Consider the following 25,413-nt stretch of genomic DNA (forward strand, 5'->3'; position numbering starts at 1 on the left):
AAGGACCTTAAAATTCTCCCAAACCAACTGCCTTTATGGAATAAAAAAGGTTTAAGAGCAATGTCTTCTGGGGATTGATCTATAAGTGCCTGATGAATTAAATTATTCGAGGGGTGTCTCAAATATGGCCCACCAACTCAATTTTCCTCTATTCTATTGTTTTATGAATAGGAAGAATATCGCAACTCGCTCATAATATATAATTAGTAGTGTTTCGCGGATAAAAGGTCCTAGTTAAATATCTTAAACATTTGTTTATAAAAACTTGCATCTTGTTATTATCAGATATATTATCGTTCCACGTTTACATACCATAGTATAAGGAAGCTAATATTAAGACTTAAGAGTCTTATCTTTAAAGGAATAGATATTTGCCTAGATGACCAAATCTTCATCAAGGACCTGTACTTTACCCTAGTTTTATTCAATTTAAAGTGTTGATCTTTCTTTGTACTACCTTTCTTATCCAATAAGACCCCTAAATATTTTAGAATATCCACTTCTGTAATCGTATTACCATTAATATTTAGGGTCACCTGTGAAGAAGTATAAAATGATGTCATCATTTTCGTCTTTTCTTTATTTAATATCAGACCAAACCCGCCTCTACAACGATACAGTTAATAACTGATTGGATGTCTGACACCGATTTACCTAAAAAGCATAAATCATCTGCGAAAGCGATAATATTTAAATTTCCTGAGGACCCCTGAGCCGAATGTAAATTTCTAACTTTTAAAATAATATAATTTGTAATAAAGTTAAATAAGAGAGGCGATAGAACACAACCTTGTTTCAAACCCTTCATTATCGAGATTTTAGGAGATTTGCGGCCAGCATGAATAATATGCATTGAATAATCTTTATAAATTAGTTCCAGCAAACTTACCAAAACAATCGGGGTACCTACCTCCTCTAATGTCCTCCAAAGTTTTGAGAGTATTATCGAATCAAAAGCTTTTTTAAAATCTAAAGTCACAATAATTAACTGACTCTTCCGAATTAACGCTCTATCTAGTTAAATTTTTACTGATAGAATCGCTTCTAAAGTGTTTCGACCTTTCCTAAACGAGACCAATGAGTCTATAAAAAGTGGTTCAAGTAGCGGTCTTAGCCTATTTAATATAATATTTGCAAATATTTTACATACCATCGAATTTAGTGATATTCCTCTCCAATCTTCAAGAAATTTGGCATCTTTCGTTTTAGGGAAGTTAATTAAAGTGGCAGTGATCCAATCATTCGGACACACCCGTTTAAACCATACTCTGGATATAATAGGAAGAAGAATCTCTGCACATAGTCTAGAGTCAGTCTTCAGGTATTCACTATATAATAAATCTTGACCACAAGCTTTATGATTCTTCAGTTTCTTAATTATTCCAACTAGTTCAGCTTTAGTTGACTAAAGAATCCTTGCATCATTTGAGGGGGATTGAAACGTAAATGAACTTTGTTGAAAATTTTTGGGGCTTATTTGTGGAAACTGACTATTCGAGGTATCGTTAATGGTTTGCGCCATTGATTATCTTTGTTGAACATTACTTAAACTAGTTTGTGGGGGCCAAATTTTCGAAGTAGTGGGGTGTTGATCTTTCAATATCAATAAACGTTTGGACTAGAGATGAACTATGTTGGGCCCTAGTTATGCTAACTTGTGGAGGCCAAATTTTCGATGTAGTAGGGTGTTGTTCAGTTAAATAAATAGGAGAAATAGTTATAACTTCAGAATTAATTGTATTTTGATCAACTGAGCGAGCGTATCTTGAAAATTGTAAAAGATTGAAAATAGGATTAAAGCCATATGGAATATTGAAATAAGTTGACCCCGCTATCGAAATAATTTTACTTATCACAATGTCAATCATTTTATTTAGATTATCTGTTTATATTGTCGCTCAAATCTTGTCAATTTACGTAAAGGTTAAAGATTTTCTGTCTTTCTAATATTAATGTAGGTAAGATTCAAAAACAAACGAGTCATCATTTTCCGTTTATATGACTAATGTGCAGGCGCATACGCCCCAAAACCTAAAAATGCAGATGACGGATTATATTTTTCAAAAATATTATTGTTAATATTCATTTATATATTTGTTAATATTTATTCCTATCTCATATATATATATATTTAATTACATTTATTTTTCACATTCATCTACTTTATTTTATCAATTAATTTTTTCAAATTTTCCTTGGCGTAATATTTACCTATTATTTTCAAATTTTAATGTCGTAATATTTACATATTATTCAAATTTTAATGGCGTAATATTTATCTAAATTTCTAGTCAAATAATAATTCTCCCTGAAACTTATGTCTAACAGGGAGAAAGAAATTGCAAGCTTGTCCAACGAGATCTAGTCTCCGCCTTCAAACAGTAACAGCTTTTATGGAGTTAGAAGAGCCGATTATTATTGCTATTACTGAAATATCACAATGGCTTGAAAGAAATATTTCCTCAGAAGCAAGAAAATTATTGGATTCAATACTTATTCCAAATTTTTTTTCTCATTAGAATGTATTATTTAATTATAAAACTATTTTATGTAATACTTTTCAAAAACATGACATTTACTTGATTAAGAAGATGAGAATAGCGCAGAGCATTTTATTAAAACTCAGGGAAATTAGAGCTAATGTTGATTCATATTTTATGTTATTGTTGAGTCAAAAGCAGAGCTATACGTGTTTAATATTTGCCCCCTCCCCTCGACTTGCAGCAAGCAAGCTCATCGTCAAAACATTAATAAAGGATCGGTATAAGAGTATTATAGAACAAAGGTCACCTCTCTTAGATACATTTTTAACCCAAATATATGAATGGTTTTTAATTCATTATGCAGCACTTACCAATCTGCAGATATTACTTCCACAAAAGTCTTCCAAACCTTTTTAAGATGGTGATAGAAAAAAAAATTTTTTTTATCATGTAGATGTTAAAGTATCTTATGATGCCTTATTAGCTGAATAACTATGGTTGATACAGTCCCCAAATATGCTATGGATGCTTTGCATTATTTCAAACACATTTTAGATTATATTCCTAATGTATTAAAATGGTTATATATATATTAGCAACTCTTCCCATTAGTAAAATAATGAGAAAACACTCTCTTTTTTAAGAAGAATAACAGAGCCCTGCAGAGGTACCATTTGCAGGGCACGACCCGGATTTACTTTTGATTTTTATAGCTAATAATGCGATTTCAAATATTTGGTTTTAAAATATATAGCCCTGCCAGGATATTTTTTTAAAAAAATTTCAGACCCAGCCCGGGTGTTTTTTAAAAAAAAAATTGAGGCCCGGCCCGAGTGTATTTTAAAAAAAATTAAAATACGGTCCGGCCTGGGGCCGGGCCTCAAGTCTCTGAAAACATACTTATGAAATGAAGTACAACTTCTGAAAATTCATTAAATGGTTTGGATATTTTGAATATTCATAGGCATTTAATGCCAAGCAAGGATGAGATAATTGAAAAATTAGCTCAAAATATACAAAATACAATTATTCCTAAGAAACATTTTGTGATATTTCTAACATTAAAATTTTTTATACTTTATACATAAATTTTTAATGCTAAAAATATTCAAATTTCAATTTTGGGTCATTTAAGTGATTCATTTAGAGATCTGCAAAGTTAGGCCCGGCCCGGCCCGAACGGGCTTCGGGCCGGGCTCGGGCCTAATTCTATGTAAAATAATCGGGTTCGGGCTGGGCCGGGCCTAATATTTTAAAAAAAATTCGAGCCAGGTCGGGTCGGACCTTGGAATTTTTTTTAAATATATCTAAATTTATCAATTTTATATTGATTTTTTTATGTAAAATAAAAATATTTGATTTTATTTATTGAAACTAAACGACCTTTTATTTTAAGTAATTATAAAAATGAATTTCTATATTTAAATAAATTCGAACCGGGCCGGGTCGGTAAATTTTTTTAAAAAAAAATTCCGGTTCAGGCCGGGCCGGCTAAACTTTTTAAAAAAATTTCGGGTTCGGGCCGGGCCGTTAAAGTTTTTTAAAAAAATTTAGGGCCGGGCCGGGCTTGAAAAATTAGGCTCGATACAGACACTAATTCATATGGTGGTTATATTTTTATTTTATAATTTACATTTATTTTATAGTTTTTCAATGTCGGTTTATATATATAATTTTTTTATAATTCACATAATTTAAAATTGTGTATTATAAAAGTTATTAGTCCTAATAAATTTATGCTTAATATTTTATAATATTTCTTAAAAAATTTTATTATCCCCCCATCCAGACCAAATTCCTGCGTACACGCCTGCTAATGTGCATCGCTAACTAAGTGGATTATGTGCTAAAGTACTTCTTTTCTAAAATTATTACCCAATTTTTAAATAACTATCACACATTTAAACAAATATTTTATTTATATACTTTCTTACGAAATTTTAACTCTTATTATAATTAAATATTATATTTCCTGAATAATTAAAACATTTTATTATTATTATCTTTTTTTTCGCCTTAAGCAACAAAATAACAAAAAATAAATTATATTACATATTACATATTAAAACCATATACACCTTCATTTTTGCCATTTTTGAATATACCAAGATTGTGCTTATTTTCTAATTAACCTAATGTTCAATTTAGAATTATTCCATTTTAATTCTGAAATAAATGCAAAATCAAGGACTAACTTGAATAATTATTTGATTTTTTAATAAGAGAATCTTAAAAATGAAAGCTTTTATATTGACCTCCAAATTTTACTTAACATACATCGAGATTTAATTTCCAATATAGAGCAAATTATTAAAAAATTAGCATTATCGCAAGGTACATTAAATCTTCATTAATGAACGATATTGATTAACCTATTAAATCATCATATGTATAATTCTATATTTCATTTTGATTACATTTCGTTAAATATAAAAATATTATTTGTGGCTATGTTATATTTTTATAAAAATAATTTGGCTTTTCACTATTATGATATAAATTTTGAATTACATTCAGTTTTTAAAAATTATTAATAAATACATAAAATAGGAGGGGATGTACGGGAATACGAAAACAGAAAAATTTCTAAAGTGGGATCATATATACCCCCCCCCCCCCCATCGCCAAGTCTATGTAAAGAACGCAATATAAATTCGGATACGTAAATTCAATGAGGATGCCATTCATTTAGAATGATATAATACAAATTGATCTTTTCCTTCTGCAATCGAAATATAAGGGGAAGGGATAGATCCATTTCAGGAATCTCTCGATAGATTTGTGTTTTGCTTGGAAAGATTATTAAAGGATAGTTGAGGTGCTATCTGGTCACAATATAATATTTCAATATCAAATTTTTTTTAAAATCCATATTAGCTTTTAAAGTTGGTAGGAAAATAACCTTTTACTTATTATATTTATGCAGAATATTACTTGAATGATATGTCAAATTTTATTGTAACTTTTTTTAACATGAATAAAATGAAATTTGTTCCATTATATAAAGTTAGGTCTGGTAAAATATTTCGATGTACATTGTCTGGACACAATAAATTCCTATCATTAAAATGCCCTTTTACAGAAATCTAGCACCTGAGATCGAAAATAGTACCATATACCAGTTTTAATATCCACTTAGCAATTTCATCAAAATATGCCTAAATGATTGATTAACCCAAATATATATTCATATTCAGAGAGATAACTATGGGAAGACTCGAAGGTCCTAACCAAATATTTTTAGCCCCCCCCCCTCTGAAGTATATGTCAAATTAGTAGAAAGAAAGAATCTATCTTTCAATGAGAGTATTTTTAAGAATATTTTCAATTTAAAGATTATAAAATTCTTAGGTATGTTAAGGCTGGGTATTATAACTTATGGCAAGTTCAAAGATTTTCAAGCAGGGCCTAAGCATAATACTGGAAGGCATCATTGTTCATCAAAAATGGATAGAGACATAATATTTAATGGATATATATGCAAACCTCTCATTTAGAAAATAAATTGTGTGAAACCCCCGTAATCCCCCAATCTAATATCTAAATTATTTTCTAATATATTGATAAAAATTTTATGAAAGAGTAATTATCTTTTATTTTTTTTAAAAAATATGTCCAATTATTAAAATTTTGGTAGAAATAAATATTTTTCTTATAAATAAAGCTTTGGTAGAAAGCATTTCTTTTCAAATATATTCGAATCTTGATAAGCTATTTTAATGATTTTCCTTCAACATCACATTTGGAGAAACTACTTAAAGTTAAACCAAGTTTTATTCTACTTTCATTTATTATTTAAAGGTCCAAAACTTTGAGTGAATTTCAATCTTTTTGATTTATTTAGGCTATCATTTGAAAATAATATAATAATTAACTTCTCAAATTTTTATTTATACTAATCTACAAGTTTTTCTTTTATTTGAATCTAAACTTTAAAATCTAGTCTTCGCAATTTTGCAAGTGGAGCACTCAATTCTAGACCGACGATATAATTGATTACCTCACTTAAATAAAAAGTTGACATAAAATATAATGTTGATATAAATATATTGCACTACATACCAGGCAATAGAGTGAAAATATTTAAATTAAATATAATTGTAGAATTTATGAACATAGAATATGATATACAGTATGAAATATAGAGCTAATTTAACATTAGCCTGATTCAAGTTAAAATTGTTAATTTTTGGCAAACAATTATTCCATACCGATTATAGCAAATTACAAAATATTGGGATATATTTCTTAACTTATCCCCATGGTGGCATCTTTGCTATGTCAATGTCTCGATTTAAGATAGCCCAAATAACTTATATTTTTAAATATATAATTTTTGAACCCCCCCCCCCCCTCCCCTTCCTCTTCAATTATATTGGCTTAGATTATAAATTATATTATTCCTGTTATAAGTCAGGTTTCCTTCATATAATTTTTCTTATATCTTACTTCATAAAAAAGTGTGATAAGATAATTTTATTCAATTTACAACAAAAATAAATGGAATATATATAAAACACTATACTATATATATATATATAATAACATATCCGTAAAAATATCAATGTCATTTTTACGCCAAAAATGCTTCAGAACTACTCATCGCGAACACTTTGCTCACCGGTAATTCAACATTACTTTTCGAATACATACGATACAAATTGCATTCCAGATCGAGTCCCAAATTGGCTATTATGTTTTTAACACACATCAAGCGGGAATTATTTACTAAGCCACCAATCATTTTCTTCGGAGCATATTTCTTACCAAAACAATCGTCGATTATAGTTATGTCGATGAGGGTGTTAGGTTCTATATGATTAATTAAATTTCTGAATAACAATTCTGCTATAACCGTGGAATCGGCATAGAGGAACTCTATTGAGTAACCTTCCAAACGAGGTTTTAACATTCCGTAACCTACTATTTTAGGCAATCATTTGATGATGTCGTTGTCTTTATCAATTGCCATAATAGTTTCTTCGATGCATGCAATGGTTATTGTGTGTTCAAAATGATTTATAGCTTCTTCGAGAAACTGAGCACGAGGAATCGTATTTATTTGCGTATCGTACTCTATGATCGATTGTAGCAGCTCTTTTTGATTCATAGAAGTTGGTAGACTCTCTTGAATATTTGACAATTTTCTGAAAGTGTAGTTATTTGAAACAGGAGCACGAAATTTGAGTTTGAAGGAATTTATGACTCTTATAGTAAGTCTTCCATAATATCTCGACACTGAATATTTAGAGAAAATAAGGAAATAATTATATATTTTAAATAAATAATATGTTCTTTATACTTCTAAATGCCACTTTCATCCCTAGTTTTTCGTTAGGTGCTATCCTTGATTCCAGGGCATTGATTCCTAAATTGCGATTTCCAATGTAATTCAAACGAACTTTCCATAATTGTCCACCTATTCCCTGACATCTATAAGCCTTCTTTACAGCGAATAGTCCCCCAAAAGCTTGGTCCTCGTTCATATTCATCGCAAATATTGTTCCTTTTAAATAAAATTAAAGAGAAAAATATTTATTTATTTTACAAATATTTATAATATTATACCTATTATCTCTCCTTTTTTGTCGATAGCTACGATCCAACCGGATGGATAACAATTGTAAAGGGACCTCAAATAATCCAAATGGGCTCGGAAGCCTAATTCTTTGTGTCTCCAATGGCATATCTCGGTGATTTCATCAGGATAAGGATTTCTGATCTCATACCTTATAGGTGGAACATATAAACTCTTAGAAGACAAATTTGAGTCATTGGCGCGGACCTCATAAATCATAAATCTTGATATATGAATCGGCTTGGTAAATAAGTCAATTGTATCCTTGTTGCTTTTAAATTCTATATCTTTGTCCGTTTTGTTAACTAACCTAAGTGAATCTGATTTAATGATTTTGGAAGAAGTTGATGCTTGATCCGAGATTCCACTGTCTTCCCCACCTTTTTTGTCGAATTTAGCCTTCGATACCTCATCACTTAAAGATAAATATTTCAATTCCATCGATATTTCAGGTTAGAAATTAATTGTTAATAAAAACTTTTTAATATATTATAATTAAGACAAGTTTAAAAAAAAAAATATAATTATGAATTCGAGAACAAATACCCGCTTTATATAATACTACTTTTTATGATTATTAATAAATATCCAGTTTTTTCTCGATACTATATCTTTTCCCATTGTATCACCTTTATTTGAATTTCATCCTTTAAAAAATATAATACATAGAAATTCTTAATCGATCCCTTAAATAGACAATAGAATTTTTATGGGGCTTTAATCGCCTTACAATTGTCTATTTTTATTTTATTACATAATATAAAGAAAAAATAATAATATAAAACAATTATAATCATTTAATATTTATCACTTTCCACGTGTTGCATGTAGTAGCATCATTGAGGGTAGCATAGGACCTCAAGTCTTCTCAAATTGGGCTTAATAAATCTTATAAAAAATATTTTAGAATTACTTGAAAATATTTTCTATAATTTAAAAAAAGATTGTAAAAAATAGCGACACCATTGGTTGCATAATTATATTAATATAGTATTTTTAAAATTAATCGGTAAACAAATTTACCTTTATGTTAAAAAAAAATCCTGGGTTAATATCAGTGATCAATATTTACTCTTTGAACTCTTATTTAATTTACTATAGAATGATATATAATGCGGAATAATTTAATTTTCGATATCAAACATTACCTGATAATTTTTAAGATTAATAAATTTAAGATAGCTGTAATATCCTGCACTTTCTATAAAAGATGACCAATTCAAATATGGGGGAGGGGGGGGGGGTTAAAAAATTTAGAATTATTCTAGGAGCTATTTAAGATATAGGATTCAGAAATTTATTACGGCTAGTTATTTGATACGCAGCCAACATCCATTGCAGATCCGGAAATATTTTTCAAAATTTTATCATATTCATTTATATTTTAAAATAATCATTTTTTATTAAATATAAACATATTCATCTACTGATTTAATTTATGAATTTGATTTAAATTTTCCTTGGTTAATATTTTTCCGGTCAGGCATAGGTTTGCTTCCATTATTATGACGTCATATTTTTTTATAAGGTATTTGCAAAAAAATAATGTTTATCTTTTCATGTTGGAAGGTTTAAATTTTGTTTGTCCAACTTTGAATGTGCAGAACATTGAATTCTATCAATAGAATTTGATGAAATCTGCGAAAAACATTGATAAGTCAATTTAAAAATTTTATTGAATTATTTTTTGAATTTACAGATTGCCAAAACAAAAAGGGTATCAGTTCAATTGGGACACAGTACATAATGGGATTCTAATATATGGATTATTGATAATATGCATTTAAAAAAGTATATATATATAGATATCTTTTTTTAAATTTATATAATTACTTGAAATATTTATTAACCAAATTTTATGTAATCTTGGTATAAAATTGTCTGTAATAAAAATTATCCTTGAAGTTTATGTTCTAGATTCGAATTCCAGGATTATATATATTATAAGAATTTATGAAATAGTCAAAGCTGTTACTTATTTTGCCTCCGGCTGTAGATGATAGAGTTTTCGATCTAAATCTGGTTGTCAAAAACTTTTTAAAATTTTTAAAATGTATTCCAATTAAGAATTCTGGCTATTTCTGAAACTAAGCCCTCCCCTATTTTTAAAAAAAATTATTAGAACCCATAAAATAATATGGTTCAACATTTTATATACCTTAAGTGATCAAATATTTCACCATTTTACCAAATGTGTGATAGGTTGAGTATTATAATGTTCTATATCCATTTTTTTAAATAATAATTCAGGAGTACATTTAATAAAAAGGGTTTATTTCTTGTATCTTAAATGGGAAATAGCAATGTAACAATGCAAATAATGATTATTTTCAATTATATTTTAACAATTTATATTGCGGATATATAAAAATTTGATATAGAAGAATTTATTTATTAAAAAAATATCATATGCAAAAAGGTGGATATAGAACACTAGCACCCAAAATTTTATAATAATAGCAATTATTTGCAATGTAATAATATTATATTTTTTGCTATGCTCTTACTGATTCTCTATGAGAGGGAGGGGGAGAAGTTAGGAACCATTTACTTCTATTTTTCTTAGAGGAGAGGGGGTAGGCATTCAAAAGAGGGTTGGTTAAATTAAAAATAGACATTGTTATTGATCAAAGGTTAAAATAGTAAAAGATTCTCATTTAATATGAGATATTTATTTCGATTTTAATAATTAATTATATTTTAAGTCATTCACAGCAAACATTTTAATAGTTTTAGTTTATAAATGCTGGTGCCTAATTTGTAGATTTTGGTTAGTAACAACTAGTTGATTATCACCAACTAATATATTTGGTATTCCTAACCTAAATTATAATACCTGAAAAGTTTAATAAGGATTTTATTGGGTTACAAATCATTGCATATTTTAAGATTTGTCCATTAATATCATGGCGATACTATAATATAATGGGTAGACAAAATATTTAGGGGGGGGGGGAGGTAAATTTTGAGGGAGTTTGTCTCCAATAAATTTTCTATCATGTAGATGCCAATATATTATGATATAAATTTAAAATAATTATTACATCATTGTAAGAGTAACATTTAATTCTAAATTATCTGACGCTAGCGGGTTAAATTTTGCTTGCGCTTATATCATTTTTTATTATAGTATATAAAATACCTTAAAATAATTAGATTACAATTATTTTTGCAAAATTATTACTTTCTTCTTTTTTATTTTATACCTTACTTGATTATAAATATGTTAACTACCATTAAGCGTAAAGAATAACAATATATTAAGTGCTTTATCAAATATATTCACTACAAACTAATGATCGATATATATTTGCTTAATTTGTATATCTTATATTTGTTTGGAGAACGATATCACGCTATTTCGAGCTTGATAATCTCTCAACTCAAGAAATGTTTAACTGAAGAAAATTTTTTAATTGCATGATACTTAAATTAAAAAAGCATCCGAAAGGAGTAGTAATAAAAGTTAGAGAGCTTGGGCTATGGTTATTCAAAAGTTTGAGTTATGGGTTAAGTTTTAAATTCGATTTTTAATAAAATTTGATCAATTTTTATTAAAAACCTGATAGGTCATGTGATTATAAAAAAATAAGTAGAACTTTAATATAATCAGCTGCGGTAATTTCCCTTAGTTGAACCATAATCCTCGAGCTTACAGTAAACCCCGATAGGAATGATAGCTATATAAAATTTATTTAAATTATAGTGCGGTATAAAATTAAAAATTTTATTATGACATTTTTTTGATTGTTTGCAATAATAATTATCAATATAATATTAGTATAAATATTAATTATTTGTTTTTTCCCTGATTTCGTTTAAACGCATAGAATTTTTTTTAAATAGAAATTTTTATGGCTAATTTTTCAAAATCAATTTAGAGGTTGGTAAAATTACGATTAAAGTGTCGTCAAATTTGGAGCTAACATTTCTTATTTTTCCTAAACAAATTAATCATTGATTAGTGTAAATACTGATTTGAGCAAAAAAAATTTTTTAAAAAAATGGTCTTAACTGAATATTATTGAAAAATATATGATTTTTAAGAATTCATATCATATACCAACACTTAGAAAGTTGTTGAAATAATTTAAATCAGGCGCGTACGCAGGAATTTGGTCTGGGGGGATAATAAAATTTTTTAAGAAATATTACTGTTAATTAAAAATACTAAGCATAAATTTATTAGATAACTTTTCTAATATACAATTTTAAACTAATGTGAATTAAAAAAATTATATATATAAACCGGCATTGAAAAACTATAAAATAAATGTGAATTATAAAATATAAAGTAAATATAACCCACGATATGAATCACTTAAATGACCCAAATTGAAATTTGAATTTTTTGAGCTTTTAAAATATATAAAGTATAAAAAATTTAAATGTTGGAAATATAAATTAATAAACGAAAAGTTTCTTAGGAATAATTGTATTTTGTATGTTTTGAGCTAATTTTTTAATTAACTATCCTTGCTTGGCGTTAAATGCCTTTGAATATTTAAAAGATCCAAATCATTCAATCTACTTTCAGATGTTGTATTTCATAGGTATGTTTTTCACAGACTTGCAGGCCCGGCCCTTGAGCCGGACCGTATTTTAATTTTTTTAAATATACCCGGGCCGGGCCCGTAATTTATTTTAGAAAAAATATCCGGGCCGAGCTGTATATTTTAAAACCAAATATTTGAAATCGCCATTATTAGCTATAAAAAATTCGGGCCGGGCCTGAAAATTTTATTTTCAAAATAGCCGGGTCAGGCCTAATAATTTTTTATAAAAATCTGGGCCGTGTCCTGCAAATGGTACCGCTGCAAGGCTCTGTTATTCTTCTTAAAAAAGAGAATGTTCTCTCATTAGTTTACTAAAGAGCTGCTAATATATATAACCATTTTAATATATTGGGAGTATAATCTAAAATGTGTTTGAAATAAAAAGCATCCATAGCATTTTTTGGGACTGTATCAAATAGTTAATCTTTTAATCATAGTTATTTAGCTAATAAGGCATCATAAGATATTTTAACATCTTCATGATAAAAATCTAAAAAATTTTTATATTTTTTTTATATCACCATTTGAAAAAGGTTGGGAGAGGGGACATTTGTTTTATAATACTTTTCTACTGATCTTATATAAATGTTTTGACGATGAGCTTGCTTGCTGCAAGTCGAGGGGGACAAATATTAAACACGTATAGCTCTGCTTTTGACTCAACAATAACATATAAAATATGAAATTCTTCAACAACATCAGCTCTGATTTCCTTGAGTTCTAATAAAATGCTCTCCGCTATGCTTTTGAAAAGTATTACATAAAATAGTTGTATAATTAAATAATACATTCTAATGAGAAAAAAAATTTGAAATAAGTATTGAATCCAATAAATTTCTTGCTTCTGAGGAAATATTTCTTTCAAGCCATTGTGATATTTTAGTAATAGCATTAATAATCGGCTCTTCTAACTCCATAATAGCTGTTACTGCTTGATGACGGAGACTCGATTTCGTTGGACAAGCTTGCAATTTCTTTTTCCCTGTTGGACAAGGAGTTTCAGAGATAATTATTATTTGACTAGAAATTTAAATTAATATTACGCAACTAAAATTTGAAAATAATAGGTAAATTACGCCAAGGATGATTGATAAAATAACTTAGTAGATGAATGTGATAAATAAATATAATTAAATATAAATATATATGAGATAGGAATAAATATTAACAAATATAAATTAATATTAACAATAATATTTTTGAAAAATATAATCCGGCATCTGCATTTTTTGGCTTGGGGGGATTTGTCCCCCTGCCACCCCCTCCCCGCTGCGTACGCCAATGATTTAAATACAAATATTTAACTTTATTATGGACTAAAAGTCAAAAGTAACGTTTATTTTTTCGTATAAAATTTGAAAAATTACAAGTAAAAAAAATAATAATTATGTTTTCTCATCAGTTTATGATGATATATATAGTATTACAGTAATTGAAAACATTTGAATAATAAGGAAAATTAAAAACAAGAAAAATAACCAAAAAAGTAATTGATCGATTAAAACACATTAGCGATAATAAACACATTCTTAATAAATAACAAACACATTCATATTATTTACCATAAATTTGAAAGAGGTATATTTTATAATAATTTGAAAGTGTTATAAAAAAAAGTTGCATATTGGGATACCTTTAATTGTGTTGAATTAAATGTTTTTTTTAAAAAAAATAACATTAAAAATCAAATGGTACAATATGTTATAACGATTTATGTTCCTTTAAAAAAATACAAACAGTTTATTTCATGAGGATGGCGGAAGGCTTATTTAAAAGTAGGTCTCGCATTCAATCCAGCCACCAGGATATTTCCTCATAAAATATCTTCTAGTTTCATCGTACACGAAAATTAAGACGCTAAATGGCATGGCTGGCAACCACCAAATAGCCCTATGACGATGTAATTAATTTAAAAAAAAGAGTTTTATTAGAAAACAATTGATCAAATTTGTTTAAAAAAATATTTACTTGATGGGATAAAATCCTAAGGCAGAATTTAATCCAGGGGTGTAAAAGAGTAAACAGGTTAACCCGGTTTCAAAAAATAAGGAAAGATTCAGCACCCAATTTCTATTGTTGATGTATTTTATTTATAAATTTAAAAATTTACTATTATCATTTCTTACTAATTAGTCTAACTAGCAGAGTTTAAAAACCTTTCAATTAAAAAAAGAAAGATTTTTGATCAATTTCTTTTATACCCAATATTTATTTTTGTATAATAAATCTTTTACAAGTATATATAATGTTAATTTTCATGCATAAAAAACTCTTTCAAAGATGCAATCATAATATTTTTTCAGAACTTTGCTAATTAATATTAGTATTAGGATAGAGTCTATTTAAATATTATAACCTCATTCCGTGTTGAAATATAGATTTCCTTCTAGTTTTTCTGATGATCAGGTTAGCCCATTGTGCGATAACAACAGACACAAAGAATGCAGAATAACCAGCTTTTTCTAGTATTTTTCGATTTTCATATGTCTAAAAATTTCAATAATAATAATTCTTGATAATAAAATATTATTTAAAATTTTAAAATTACCCATTCTTGTCCAAAGGAGTCTTCTAAGTCATTAATATACTCTGAATCCCACTGTTCTCTAATGTTTAGAAGTCGGTTTGGTAAAAATCCGTTTTCGGCCATTACAATAAAAAATGTAAAAAATCCAGCTAACGAGTGAATTATGCCAATCTGCCCATAACAACCACCTATTAGCCTAAAATAAATATAAATATTACAAAAAGTTTCTATCTAAATACATTAAAATAGACCCGTTAGATTTGAACTAGATATCATAAGAAAAATTATCTTATAATTAATATATATTTCAGCAGTAACGTCACTATGGGGTGGGGGTGCACAGGTGTTCTAGCCCGCTAAAATATTTTTATTAATACCTGTTGTTAGGTTCGAAAAAAAAATTATTTTGCAATTATTAACCAAAGAAAAATAATTTTAAAAAAATTAATTCTCTGAGATTGTAAGGACTAATGTGCTAGTAAAGCCATCGAAAAATTCTTCGGGTTTAGAATAGTCGCTCAGATCAATTAGACAGATTTTAAAAGTGAATTATTAATGATAATTTAAAAAAAATTAAAAAAATGTCTTGGATTAGCAAAAAGAAAACGTTTTATTATTGTTTGATTTTAAATTGTTAACCTTGAATTAACTAATTTTTCATTTTTTGGATCACGGGGCATTCTTTCCATAATGTCATTTTCGGGGTATTCATAAGCGTACGAAATTGATGGTACCTTTGTTTTTGTAAGAAATATACAATATTTTAAATATTTATACATAATGTTAATATAGGTAATGTGCGCATTCGGGCAATATGGTTAGAATATCTTGTAGAACTGCCTTATATTTATAAGGCAGACACATGTTGAATATATTACCAGCAAAATTTGATTTTCAAATTTTAAAAAACTCACTATATTGGTGATTTTTAAAGTTGGAAAATAGCAAAACAATTTATTGTGTGTATCTTTAAAAAAATGATTCTGCCGAAATAATTGAACTTTCTGGTTGAGAACAGTTCTATGAGATACTCCTATCCTGTATATGCTAGAATACAATTTTTCGGTTAAATCAGGTCTTTCAAAGTTTAAAAAATACTATCTATAGATTATTTATATTTTTAGCTAAAAAAGACCTTGTTCCATGAAGCATAATCCAAAATTTATTAATCTACTACAACATATATATAAATAAAATTAACAAGATTGACTGAAATATTAATATTACCTTATGCACTTTTGTAGTTATTATATAAAGCCATAATTTAAGCGATTGAGAAGGGTATTCCATTGTTAATTTTCAAATTGTTTGTTTAAATTAACAATGAAAACGCTCATGTGCTCAAAAGTCCACTTCTTATTATTAATACCTCTAATTTTTTTGAGGTTACCTATATATTTTTCATTAAAATATTAAATATCATATTTTTACTATATCCGTGCCCAAGTCTATGCACAAAATAGTGATCGTCGCCAAGGGCAATGGTATGCTAAATGTTACGTAAACTAGAAAGGGCGTCAGTTCGGGTATATTATGGGTTAATGTGTAAGCTATCGACTTTTTCAAATTATCAAATATAAGCCTTCCTAAAAAAATTTCAAAAAATGTTTTAATTTAAATTATTGTTTTTTAAGTTAGAAAGACTCATCTTAAATTCAGTTACTTGTTTCCAGTCATAACGCATGGTGCAAAAATATGGTTCATAAAAATAACTAAAGTAGAACAGTTAGGATGACAAGCGGATTGAAAAGTCAAAATAATATGGTTATTATATTGTTTTCAGGCCTTTTAGGAACAGACAAGGTGGGTTAGCCAAGCAAACAAAAGTCAATTGGATTTTAAAAAAAATAACAATATTGGAAATAAGTCTTAAATAAAGACTTACTATTCAAATGAATCAAGTATAACCTATAAAAGATTTTGGAGAGCTTGTACTGTAAAACAAAAGATTAACCCCTTTGCTAGAAAAAACATCTTAAACTCGATGATAATTATTAAAGTAAAAAATAAATGGAGGAAAGGTCTGAATAGTAATATAATAGTAGTTTAACTCTATTATAATACATTTAGCAAACAACTAATTAAACCTTCTTCAATTCCAGTAACTATGGAAGCAAAGTTATCGTCTAATAATATCATATCTGATGCCTGTTTACTCACATCACTCCCGGCTATACCCATTGCGATTCCTATTTTATTTTGAACAATTGTACAATGTAAATTGAAATTCTTTAAAATTATAGATAGGCACGCATTTATAAAGATTTTTAAAAATTGCCTATATTAGCCATTTTAAGGGCGGGTGAATCATTGACTCCATCTCCAGTCACTGCAACAATCTCTCCTAGTCTTTGACACCCTTCGACAATACTCAATTTTTGTTGTGGTGATATTCTCGCAAAAACTATTTCTCTAAATTTTATTAATATCGTATCTATATCTTGGTTATTAAGAACCTTTAACTCTTGACCATGTACTACTATACTTTTAACGTTGTTTTCCGGTTTGGATGATAGATTTATAGGGGCTTGAATGATTTTCTTGATCCTGCATATAATAAATAGTGTTGATTTTATTCATTAATTTTTCAAAAAAGTAGTGACTCTTGACAATCCAAATAAGCAGGATAAAAGTGATATTATGTTTTTGAACTATAGTAAATGTTTTATATCTAAAATAATAATTTTTTAATGTATCGTATTGTGATATGGTTGCATCGCTCAATTTATGTTGAGAGCGATTTTTAAACTTTAAAAGTCTGATGTGACCAGCTAGCATAATTTCAAAACAAATTTTGCAATTAAACTCTTTCTTTCTTTCTTTTTCTTTAAAAATAGATAAGAGAGGACTAAAATGCTTAGTATACTCGGGGGAAAATTCTTTGTGATTATCAATAATCTCTTCAACAATGACGTTTGCTTCCGATATGATTCCAACTTGTTTGGCGATAGCTTTAGCTGTGAGAGGATGATCACCGGTTACCATAATTATCTAAAAGAAAAAATTAAAAAATAAAGAATTAGGTAATGGAAGATAAAGTTTAAAAAAATATACTAACTTTGATTCCAGCACTTCTGCACTTAGAGACTGCGTCTGGTACACCAGGTCGAGGAGGATCAATCATTGACATCATTCCAACAAATCTAAAATTGCTTAGAGAAAAATTGACATTTTCGGTATCAAAATAAAATTTTCCAAATGGGTATTGGTCGATTGGCATCCAAAAATCGCAAAATCCTAAAACCCTTTCGCCCATTCCCCCAAGGTGTACGTAGGCCTTATTAAACTCCTGTTTAAAATTTTCGTCAATTATAATTTCCCTTTCTTCCTTCTTTTCTTCGTCGTATATTAGAGCCGTTTTACATAGATCCAAAATTCGTTCGGGTGCTCCCTTCATTACCAATAAATATTTCGAATGATCAGGTATCTCGTGAATGGAAACCTTGCACATTATATTTTTTATATAAAAAATTATTCCATGACAGTAAAAAAAATAGCCAAAAATTACTTGATATTTATCGGTAGAATTAAAAGGAATCTCAGCAACCATTACGTTGAGTTCTCTAGTTTTTTCGGTATTTCCTATTTTCGCTTCTATGCATTTTAATAGGGCAGATTCGGACGCGTCACCTATGCACTCTCTAAAATTAAAATATTGTAAAGTCATTCTACCCACGTGAATCTCTGGTGGGGAAAAATTCAATATATTTGAAATTTTTGGAGGTCTTATAATAAATAGGTTTTAAAAGTTTTAATGAATTAAGAGAATTTTAATCTTCTAAGAAAAATAACTGCGGTTAAAAAGATTATTTTAAAGATAATTTTTAACGATTGGTATTCCTTTTAATTTTTAATCTGATCCACTTAGATTTTAATGACAGTTTAAAAATGAAGGAAACAAAATTTTAGTTCCCAATTCGTCATTAAAAATGAAAGTGAGAAAATGCATAATATGTCTGTAAATTAATAAGCTTGTATTTAATTTTTATAGATACCTTAAGTATCGTTATCGTTATACATACATAGTGATATTGTTTTAATGCCAAAAACTGGAATAGAAGAAAATAGGATGGCCATAGAAAAAAAGACATTTCAAAGCAAAAAAAAATTATAAATGGAAAATAGACTAGACTTCTCTTTATCAAATCGTAAATTGGGTTGAGCTAAGTTTAATTTATATGATGTTTTACAAATCCGTCATATATGGTATAATTAATTCATTAAATTTTATGTAAATATCTTTCATACTTTAAAATAGAATATCGATTAAAAAATATTTTGAAAAATTGTATGAAAATATTTTCGGGTTAGTGTTGTTTTAAATGGCTCGTTTTGAATCAATTTTTAAAAAACAGCTTACTCAATATTTATTACACAATCCTGCCTAAATATTTTTCTCATAAATGGCTCAAAGGTTTGGATATCCATTAGCTAGGCTAAGGCAATATTTTTCTGACTAAAATATTGAGTTAGAAGTTTTTAAAAATCTGCCAAAATTGAGGCGTTAGATGGGGTAATGTTTGTAAACATGATTTACTTACATTTAACCTCACATAATTTTCAAAATATATTGTATAGATATTTTAAATATGAATAATGCTTTCAATTATTGTTATATTATTTATTTTCAGTAAATACAATAAGTTTAATTTTTGGATATGGGTTTAGGCAAAATTTTTAAAATTTATTGGCTTGAGCCGGGCTTGGAAATTTTTTTTAATATTAAATATAGGCCTGTCCTATAAAAAATTTTTACGCCAGGTCTGGGCCTAACCTTATCAAAAAATCCAGGCTCTCTGATAGGTATATCGCCTAGTTACCTATTAAAAAAAGTAAGAATGGCTTTTATGTATTCTATTCGTTTTTTCATAACAGGCTGATTTTTATGGGCTATTAAATAAAAGTTAAATCACTGTTCTAACTGAATTATTTCCCAAATATTTGAAAATAAATCAATGTGCATTTTGTAAATTTCCCGATTTTTAAGAGCCATATTCGGAAAGTATAATTTATATAAACTATTTATAATATTATTATAATATAAAATTTGGAAAAATCTCTAAGAGGATCGGGTTAAATCCTTTGATGAAATCGGAATTCTTCATTATATCTTATCAGTCAATATTTTAAAATAAATAAAAAATTTAGGCTTATCCCTTTAAAATAAAATATTATACAAAAAAATTAATTTATCCAGCAAAAAATTAAAAACAACCAATCTCATTTAGGTTAACAGGATTATTTTATATGGCTTTGGAAAAATTGCTTAAATAACATTCTCGGCATAAACCTTTGCATAATGTTAACTTTATCTTGAGTAGGTGTAAAAATGGCATGATTACAAAGTGTTGCTATTCTAGCCAGCGCATTCCACGTCTTGCTATTCTCATATTTATTTGCTAAATAAACATAAAATATTTCGTATTAAATAGCTTATATAAAAATTATTTAAGTGCGAACTTTCATTTTCGGTTCCGAATTCGACTTTGTGAACCTGACGATCAAGCCAAACGTGCGAAACAGTCATCTTATTTTGAGTTAAGGTTCCTGTTTTGTCTGAACATATAGTGGATGTAGACCCTAACGTTTCTACGGCTTCTAAATTTTTGACTAGGCAATTTTTTAAAGCCATACGTTGAGCCGTTAATGTTAAGCATACCTAATTAATAATTATTTATCATGAAATATATAATTCATATAATTATAAACCCTTTAAGCCTAATCGAATCAATCTAAATTATTTTCCTGTAAAAATAAATAGCATTTTTAGTGTCGATCGTAATAAATGTATGCTATCATGACACACTTTAAGCCTTAAAAGAATTTTATATTATTATGAAATTTACCGTGATAGTAGGTAATAATCCCTCAGGCACGTTAGCGACTATAATACCTATGAAGAATATTATTGCGTTTAACAAGGTATAATCTATTATTATGGAAATTATGAAGAACAAGACGCCGAAAAAAACTGCGATTGATGCTATAATAAAAACAAAACGTTTGATCTCCTTGTGTATAGGAGTCTCTTCTATTACAATAATCGAAGCTAGGTTGGCAATCCTGCCCATCACAGTAGCGTCCCCCGTGCTAATTACTATCGCTCTAGCGTTACCTTTCGAAAATATTGTTGAAAATTAAATATAATTTTATTTAATATAAATTAACTGTTTTAATTAAGCAACTAAAAAAAGGAATATATTTTAATTTTTATCAGAATAAATAATCAATTTTGTAGTATAGTTACCAAAAAAAAATTTTCAATTATTTTATTTTGTTATGATTTTATGCATTATGTTAAATTAAATATTTAGAGTTAACTGATGAGTGGATTACCTCTTATTATAAATGGTATTATTCTTCGGTTTCACTAATTTTAATTTAAGTTTTATACTACTGATATAAACAATTTTTTTTTATTTTAAAAGATCTAATTTTTAAGATATTCTTCCTAGATTAATATAACTAACTAAAAAGATCGCAAACATACAATCCTCGTTATAGCAAATCAAAATTAATATGCTATTGAATTGAAATATAAGGGTTTATAAAACAGTAATAAAATAAAAATGTTATATTATAAATAACGAAACTCATCCAAATAACCACTAAATCTTTACTTTGATTTTGATTAATTCATCTTTTTTTTTCTCTTAAGAATTAAAAGAAATTAAGATATAAATATAATATTAAATTATCAATATTAACAAATATTAAAACTATAACCCGTACCTCAGCTAAATCTAACCATAGGCTTTAGAAATACTTAATAAAAGTTTAAAATCGATAATCGCAGAAACAATACCAGATAAACAAAAAATTCCTTGAAATAAAAATCTCAGGAAAAAAATCTATAAACTTTCTAATTTATTCACCTTTCTCCTTCTTTATTTGGGGAGGGGAGTTGAAAAAGGGGAGGAAGTTGTGGATTGCAGATGGAATGAAAAAAAAGATGGTAGAAACTGAGGACTAAATTAGATGGTATCTTACGGTCAGCAGGAAACGGCCAAAGGTGTGTACTAGGGAGAAGATCCCACTTAATAAAATAATAATGGACAGGTATTAGTTTTTGTATTTTTTTTAAGCTAATTTTTAACCTTTATTATTATAAAAAATTATAAAAACCGTTAAAATCTTTTATGAGAAACTTTCCTCGTAAGCTCATATCATATGAATGTCATTATAGTAATAGTTATTAATAAATGATAGGATATATAAAATATAAGATTTATTTATAAATAAATTATCAGACATTTTTATAACCTTCAATCGCGTAGGTAGAAAAAAAAGCGAGATTTCTAGTTTCCAGAGGATTGAGGCTAGTCATAATATTTGATCTTGGTTGGGGTTCCGATTCACCAGTTATACTAGAATTATCAACCTTGTGTAATATATATAGAATGTTACAAAACTATTTAAATGATTTCCAATTTTATTTAATCTTATACTGGGCTAGTTTATAAACCACGTAATTTACCTTTTTTTCCCCATTTATTAAGTAGTCTAGACAGTAAAGTTTGTATTTAAAAATTTATATTACCTTAAAACTTTGGCTTTTGATAATTCGTACATCTGCCGGAACTCTATCACCGAATCGTATATCCACAATGTCCCCTATAACGAGATTTTCCACTTTTATATCTATTTTCTTACCGTCCCTTATCACCAATGCGCGCTATAGTGTTATCATAAATTTTTATTATAAAATGTGTGAGAATTACTTGTGGCATCATTTTTTTAAAGGATTCCATAATTCTCGAGCTTTTTGCTTCTTGGTAATATGAAAAAAAACCTGTTATTAATACAACCACCGCGAGCACAGCTCCTAGAAATAGCTGAGTAAAATATGTATTTTTTTTATGTTAAAAACTATGAGGAAAATTATTTATTACATTGTCCTTTGATACCGTCCGATTGATTAATGAATATTGGATAGCGTATGCTATTAAGCACATAATAGATCCAATGATCAATAAAATTGAGAAACCTGAAACTAGATGTTCCAAAAGTTTTATCCACTCAGAGGTCTTGGGTGGTGGAGTCAAAGCATTCATGCCATGTTTTTTCAGTAATTCTACGGCTTTTGTTGAAGTTAAGCCCTATTTTTAGATATATAATATATTAATAAAAAACTAATGTTACATTTATGGGGTGAGTCTCAAATCTTTCGTATAATTTTCCTATTTCCACATAATGAAAATCCTGTATAATAAAACAAAATGTTAATTTTTTTATATATTCAGTCAACTTATAATATATAGAAACTTCATAAAATATATATATATTAGTGCCCTTTTGTGGACCGACCATAGTTTAAGTCTAATCCGATTCCGATTCGACCAAACTCGGATTATGTCTCATTCTAGATCGATTTCGCGAAGAATATTTACAAAACACAGCATATTTTATATAATAGCCGTGAATTCGCACAAACTATGAGTCCAGGGTTAGTCGAACTCAATAAAACACTTTAATTCGGTTAGATTTGGACCTTGATAAAATTTTAAAATATTTCGTTTTCATAAGGTTTTAATCATTAATATTTTTAAGAATAAGGTTATTTTTTTTATTATCCTTTAGCACATTTAATTTTTCCACTTTCTATCCAATACCGTTGCTTTTTTGATGGTTCAATGTAAAAAATATTTTTGGAAGGACATGAGAAAATAGGGTCCATACAGAACGCCTGTAATATTCATAAATAATAATTATTTTTATTATAGCAAAACTATGTCTAGCTCTTGTTTCAAATCATCTAAAGTTGATATCGATGTCTGTCGTTGTTTCCATAGAGACATATGCCGAGACATTCTCTTATCCACAACTCCCATGATTTTCCTTCCTATCTTTTTGTTTGGTTCTGTCAATAGCTGTCTACGTTGTATCAATCCATTAAGAGTCGTGATGGAGGTCTTGGAAGTTATCTTCTCGTCTATACCTGAGGGTTTGGTTGGTACCGAAGCGTTGACCTCATTATTTTGTTTACGAATATTTGATAAATCGTTCATTTTTTTTTGCTTTGGGTCCGCATCGTCTGGATTTCCATTCCCGTTTAATTCATCAACTTTCCCTTTATCCGCTAATTTATTTTGTCCTGTGGACATAATTTTTTTTCTTCCTTAAAAAAATTATAACATTTTCAAGGTTTAAAACTCTTCTAATTTTAAAAGAGTAATTAGAGGATGAATTTAATTATACTAGTTGTATAATTCTGATTTGAATTATTTTAAAAAAAAACATTAATAACAATCATTTTACATTATATCAATCTTATCGGTATTTTATGGGATTGGTTAATGATGAGAATTATATATGTACGTTTTATTTTTATCAGATTCAATTAAAGGAATTTAGAGAAATATAAGCAATGATAAAAAGTTTGATTTTTTATTGGCACCCTTCATTTAATATGTAATTTATATAATAATCAATCTATTTGCTTTTGTCCTTTTTTTATTGGAAAGAAAGCCTTAACTTCATATAACTCTTTTTAAAATATTTTTATTTTAATTTAAGTGATGGAATTTATAATTTGGTAAACTCTAGAAATATAAGTTCTTCCCGAAACAGCCTTAAGAAAAACCTTTTCAATAAAAAAATGATTATTTTAGTCTTTCTTTCTCTCTCTCTCTCTAGAATTGTCGAGTCCAGAACCCCACTTCAAGCCCCAAATAATTTGAAAAGCCCGTTACTTATATCTCATCGAAATTACCAATATTTTTAATGTATTTATTTTTGTAATATAATAACAAGAATTATTCGTATTTTGTACTGTAAACGTTACTTCAAAAAAGAACCTCATTACGTTTGAAAAAAAAACGATTGCCTTACTCATTATCTTGTGAAAGAGGGAATGCGTTACTCTCTAATCAAAAAAAAGTAACATGTTACTCGTTATTTAAAAAAATACTAAATATTATATATAAATTTTCTTTTTTTACCCATAGATAATAAAAAAAAGTTATACAAAAATAATATATAGATCTTTTTATGATAATTTTTTATTTATTTTAAACAATTGATTTTCAAAATTTTGATCAGATAAGTTTTCAACACAGTTTTCGCTGTGTCAAACACACATTCAATTGGCGCGGAGGATGGGAGGATTTTATTATACTTAATAAATTAAAATATTTGGTGGAATTTATTAAAAATATATAAAGAATGGCATCGTCTTTATTTTTTAAAAAATTCTTAGATCATCTTCGCAAGACTTCATTCATCAATTTTTTTTAAATCTTTATCGGAATTTAATCTGGTATGTGCGTT

At 27.7% G+C, this 25,413-nt stretch overlaps 1 protein-coding gene and 1 long non-coding RNA gene across 2 annotated transcripts; one reads left to right on the plus strand and one right to left on the minus strand.

The window, feature by feature from the left end:
* Window positions 1–9,576: 9,576 nt before the first annotated feature.
* On the plus strand, window positions 9,577–24,401 carry LOC135929287 (uncharacterized). The gene is made up of 4 exons (XR_010572551.1): window positions 9,577–9,718; window positions 9,761–9,852; window positions 23,433–23,590; window positions 23,868–24,401. It is a non-coding gene; the product is annotated as an uncharacterized LOC135929287 (long non-coding RNA).
* LOC135929285 (sodium/potassium-transporting ATPase subunit alpha-like) lies at window positions 14,387–24,027 on the minus strand. The gene is made up of 20 exons (XM_065465797.1): window positions 23,874–24,027; window positions 23,287–23,346; window positions 23,037–23,243; window positions 22,866–22,979; window positions 22,685–22,819; window positions 22,408–22,525; window positions 20,991–21,259; window positions 20,605–20,803; window positions 20,435–20,543; window positions 18,653–18,785; window positions 18,203–18,586; window positions 18,033–18,135; window positions 17,423–17,674; window positions 17,232–17,333; window positions 16,576–16,730; window positions 15,784–15,878; window positions 15,166–15,340; window positions 14,974–15,104; window positions 14,586–14,687; window positions 14,387–14,507 (listed from the first exon to the last, which is right to left on the minus strand). The coding sequence occupies exons 1-20, from the start codon at window positions 23,973–23,975 to the stop codon at window positions 14,387–14,389; spliced, it is 3,066 nt and encodes a 1,021-aa protein (XP_065321869.1). The 5' UTR covers window positions 23,976–24,027.
* Window positions 24,402–25,413: the final 1,012 nt, after the last annotated feature.

The sequence above is a fragment of the Gordionus sp. m RMFG-2023 genome, chromosome 5 (assembly GCF_954871325.1).
Source record: "Gordionus sp. m RMFG-2023 chromosome 5, tfGorSpeb1-WG-v2, whole genome shotgun sequence".
NCBI classification, from domain to species: Eukaryota; Metazoa; Nematomorpha; class Gordioida; order Chordodea; family Parachordodidae; genus Gordionus; species Gordionus sp. m RMFG-2023.

What these genes read in the sequence shown, in the direction of transcription:
- LOC135929285 (XM_065465797.1), bottom strand. Translation starts at nt 23,975, where the DNA reads ATGGGAGTTGTGGATAAGAGAATGTCTCGGCATATGTCTCTATGGAAA. An exon ending in TTGAGACTCACCCCATAAAT is followed by an intron (nt 23,244 to 23,286) that starts GTAACATTAGTT and finishes ATCTAAAAATAG; the next exon opens with GGCTTAACTTCAACAAAAGC. An exon ending in CCTTAAAATGGCTAATATAG is followed by an intron (nt 17,334 to 17,422) that starts GCAATTTTTAAA and finishes AAAATAAAATAG; the next exon opens with GAATCGCAATGGGTATAGCC.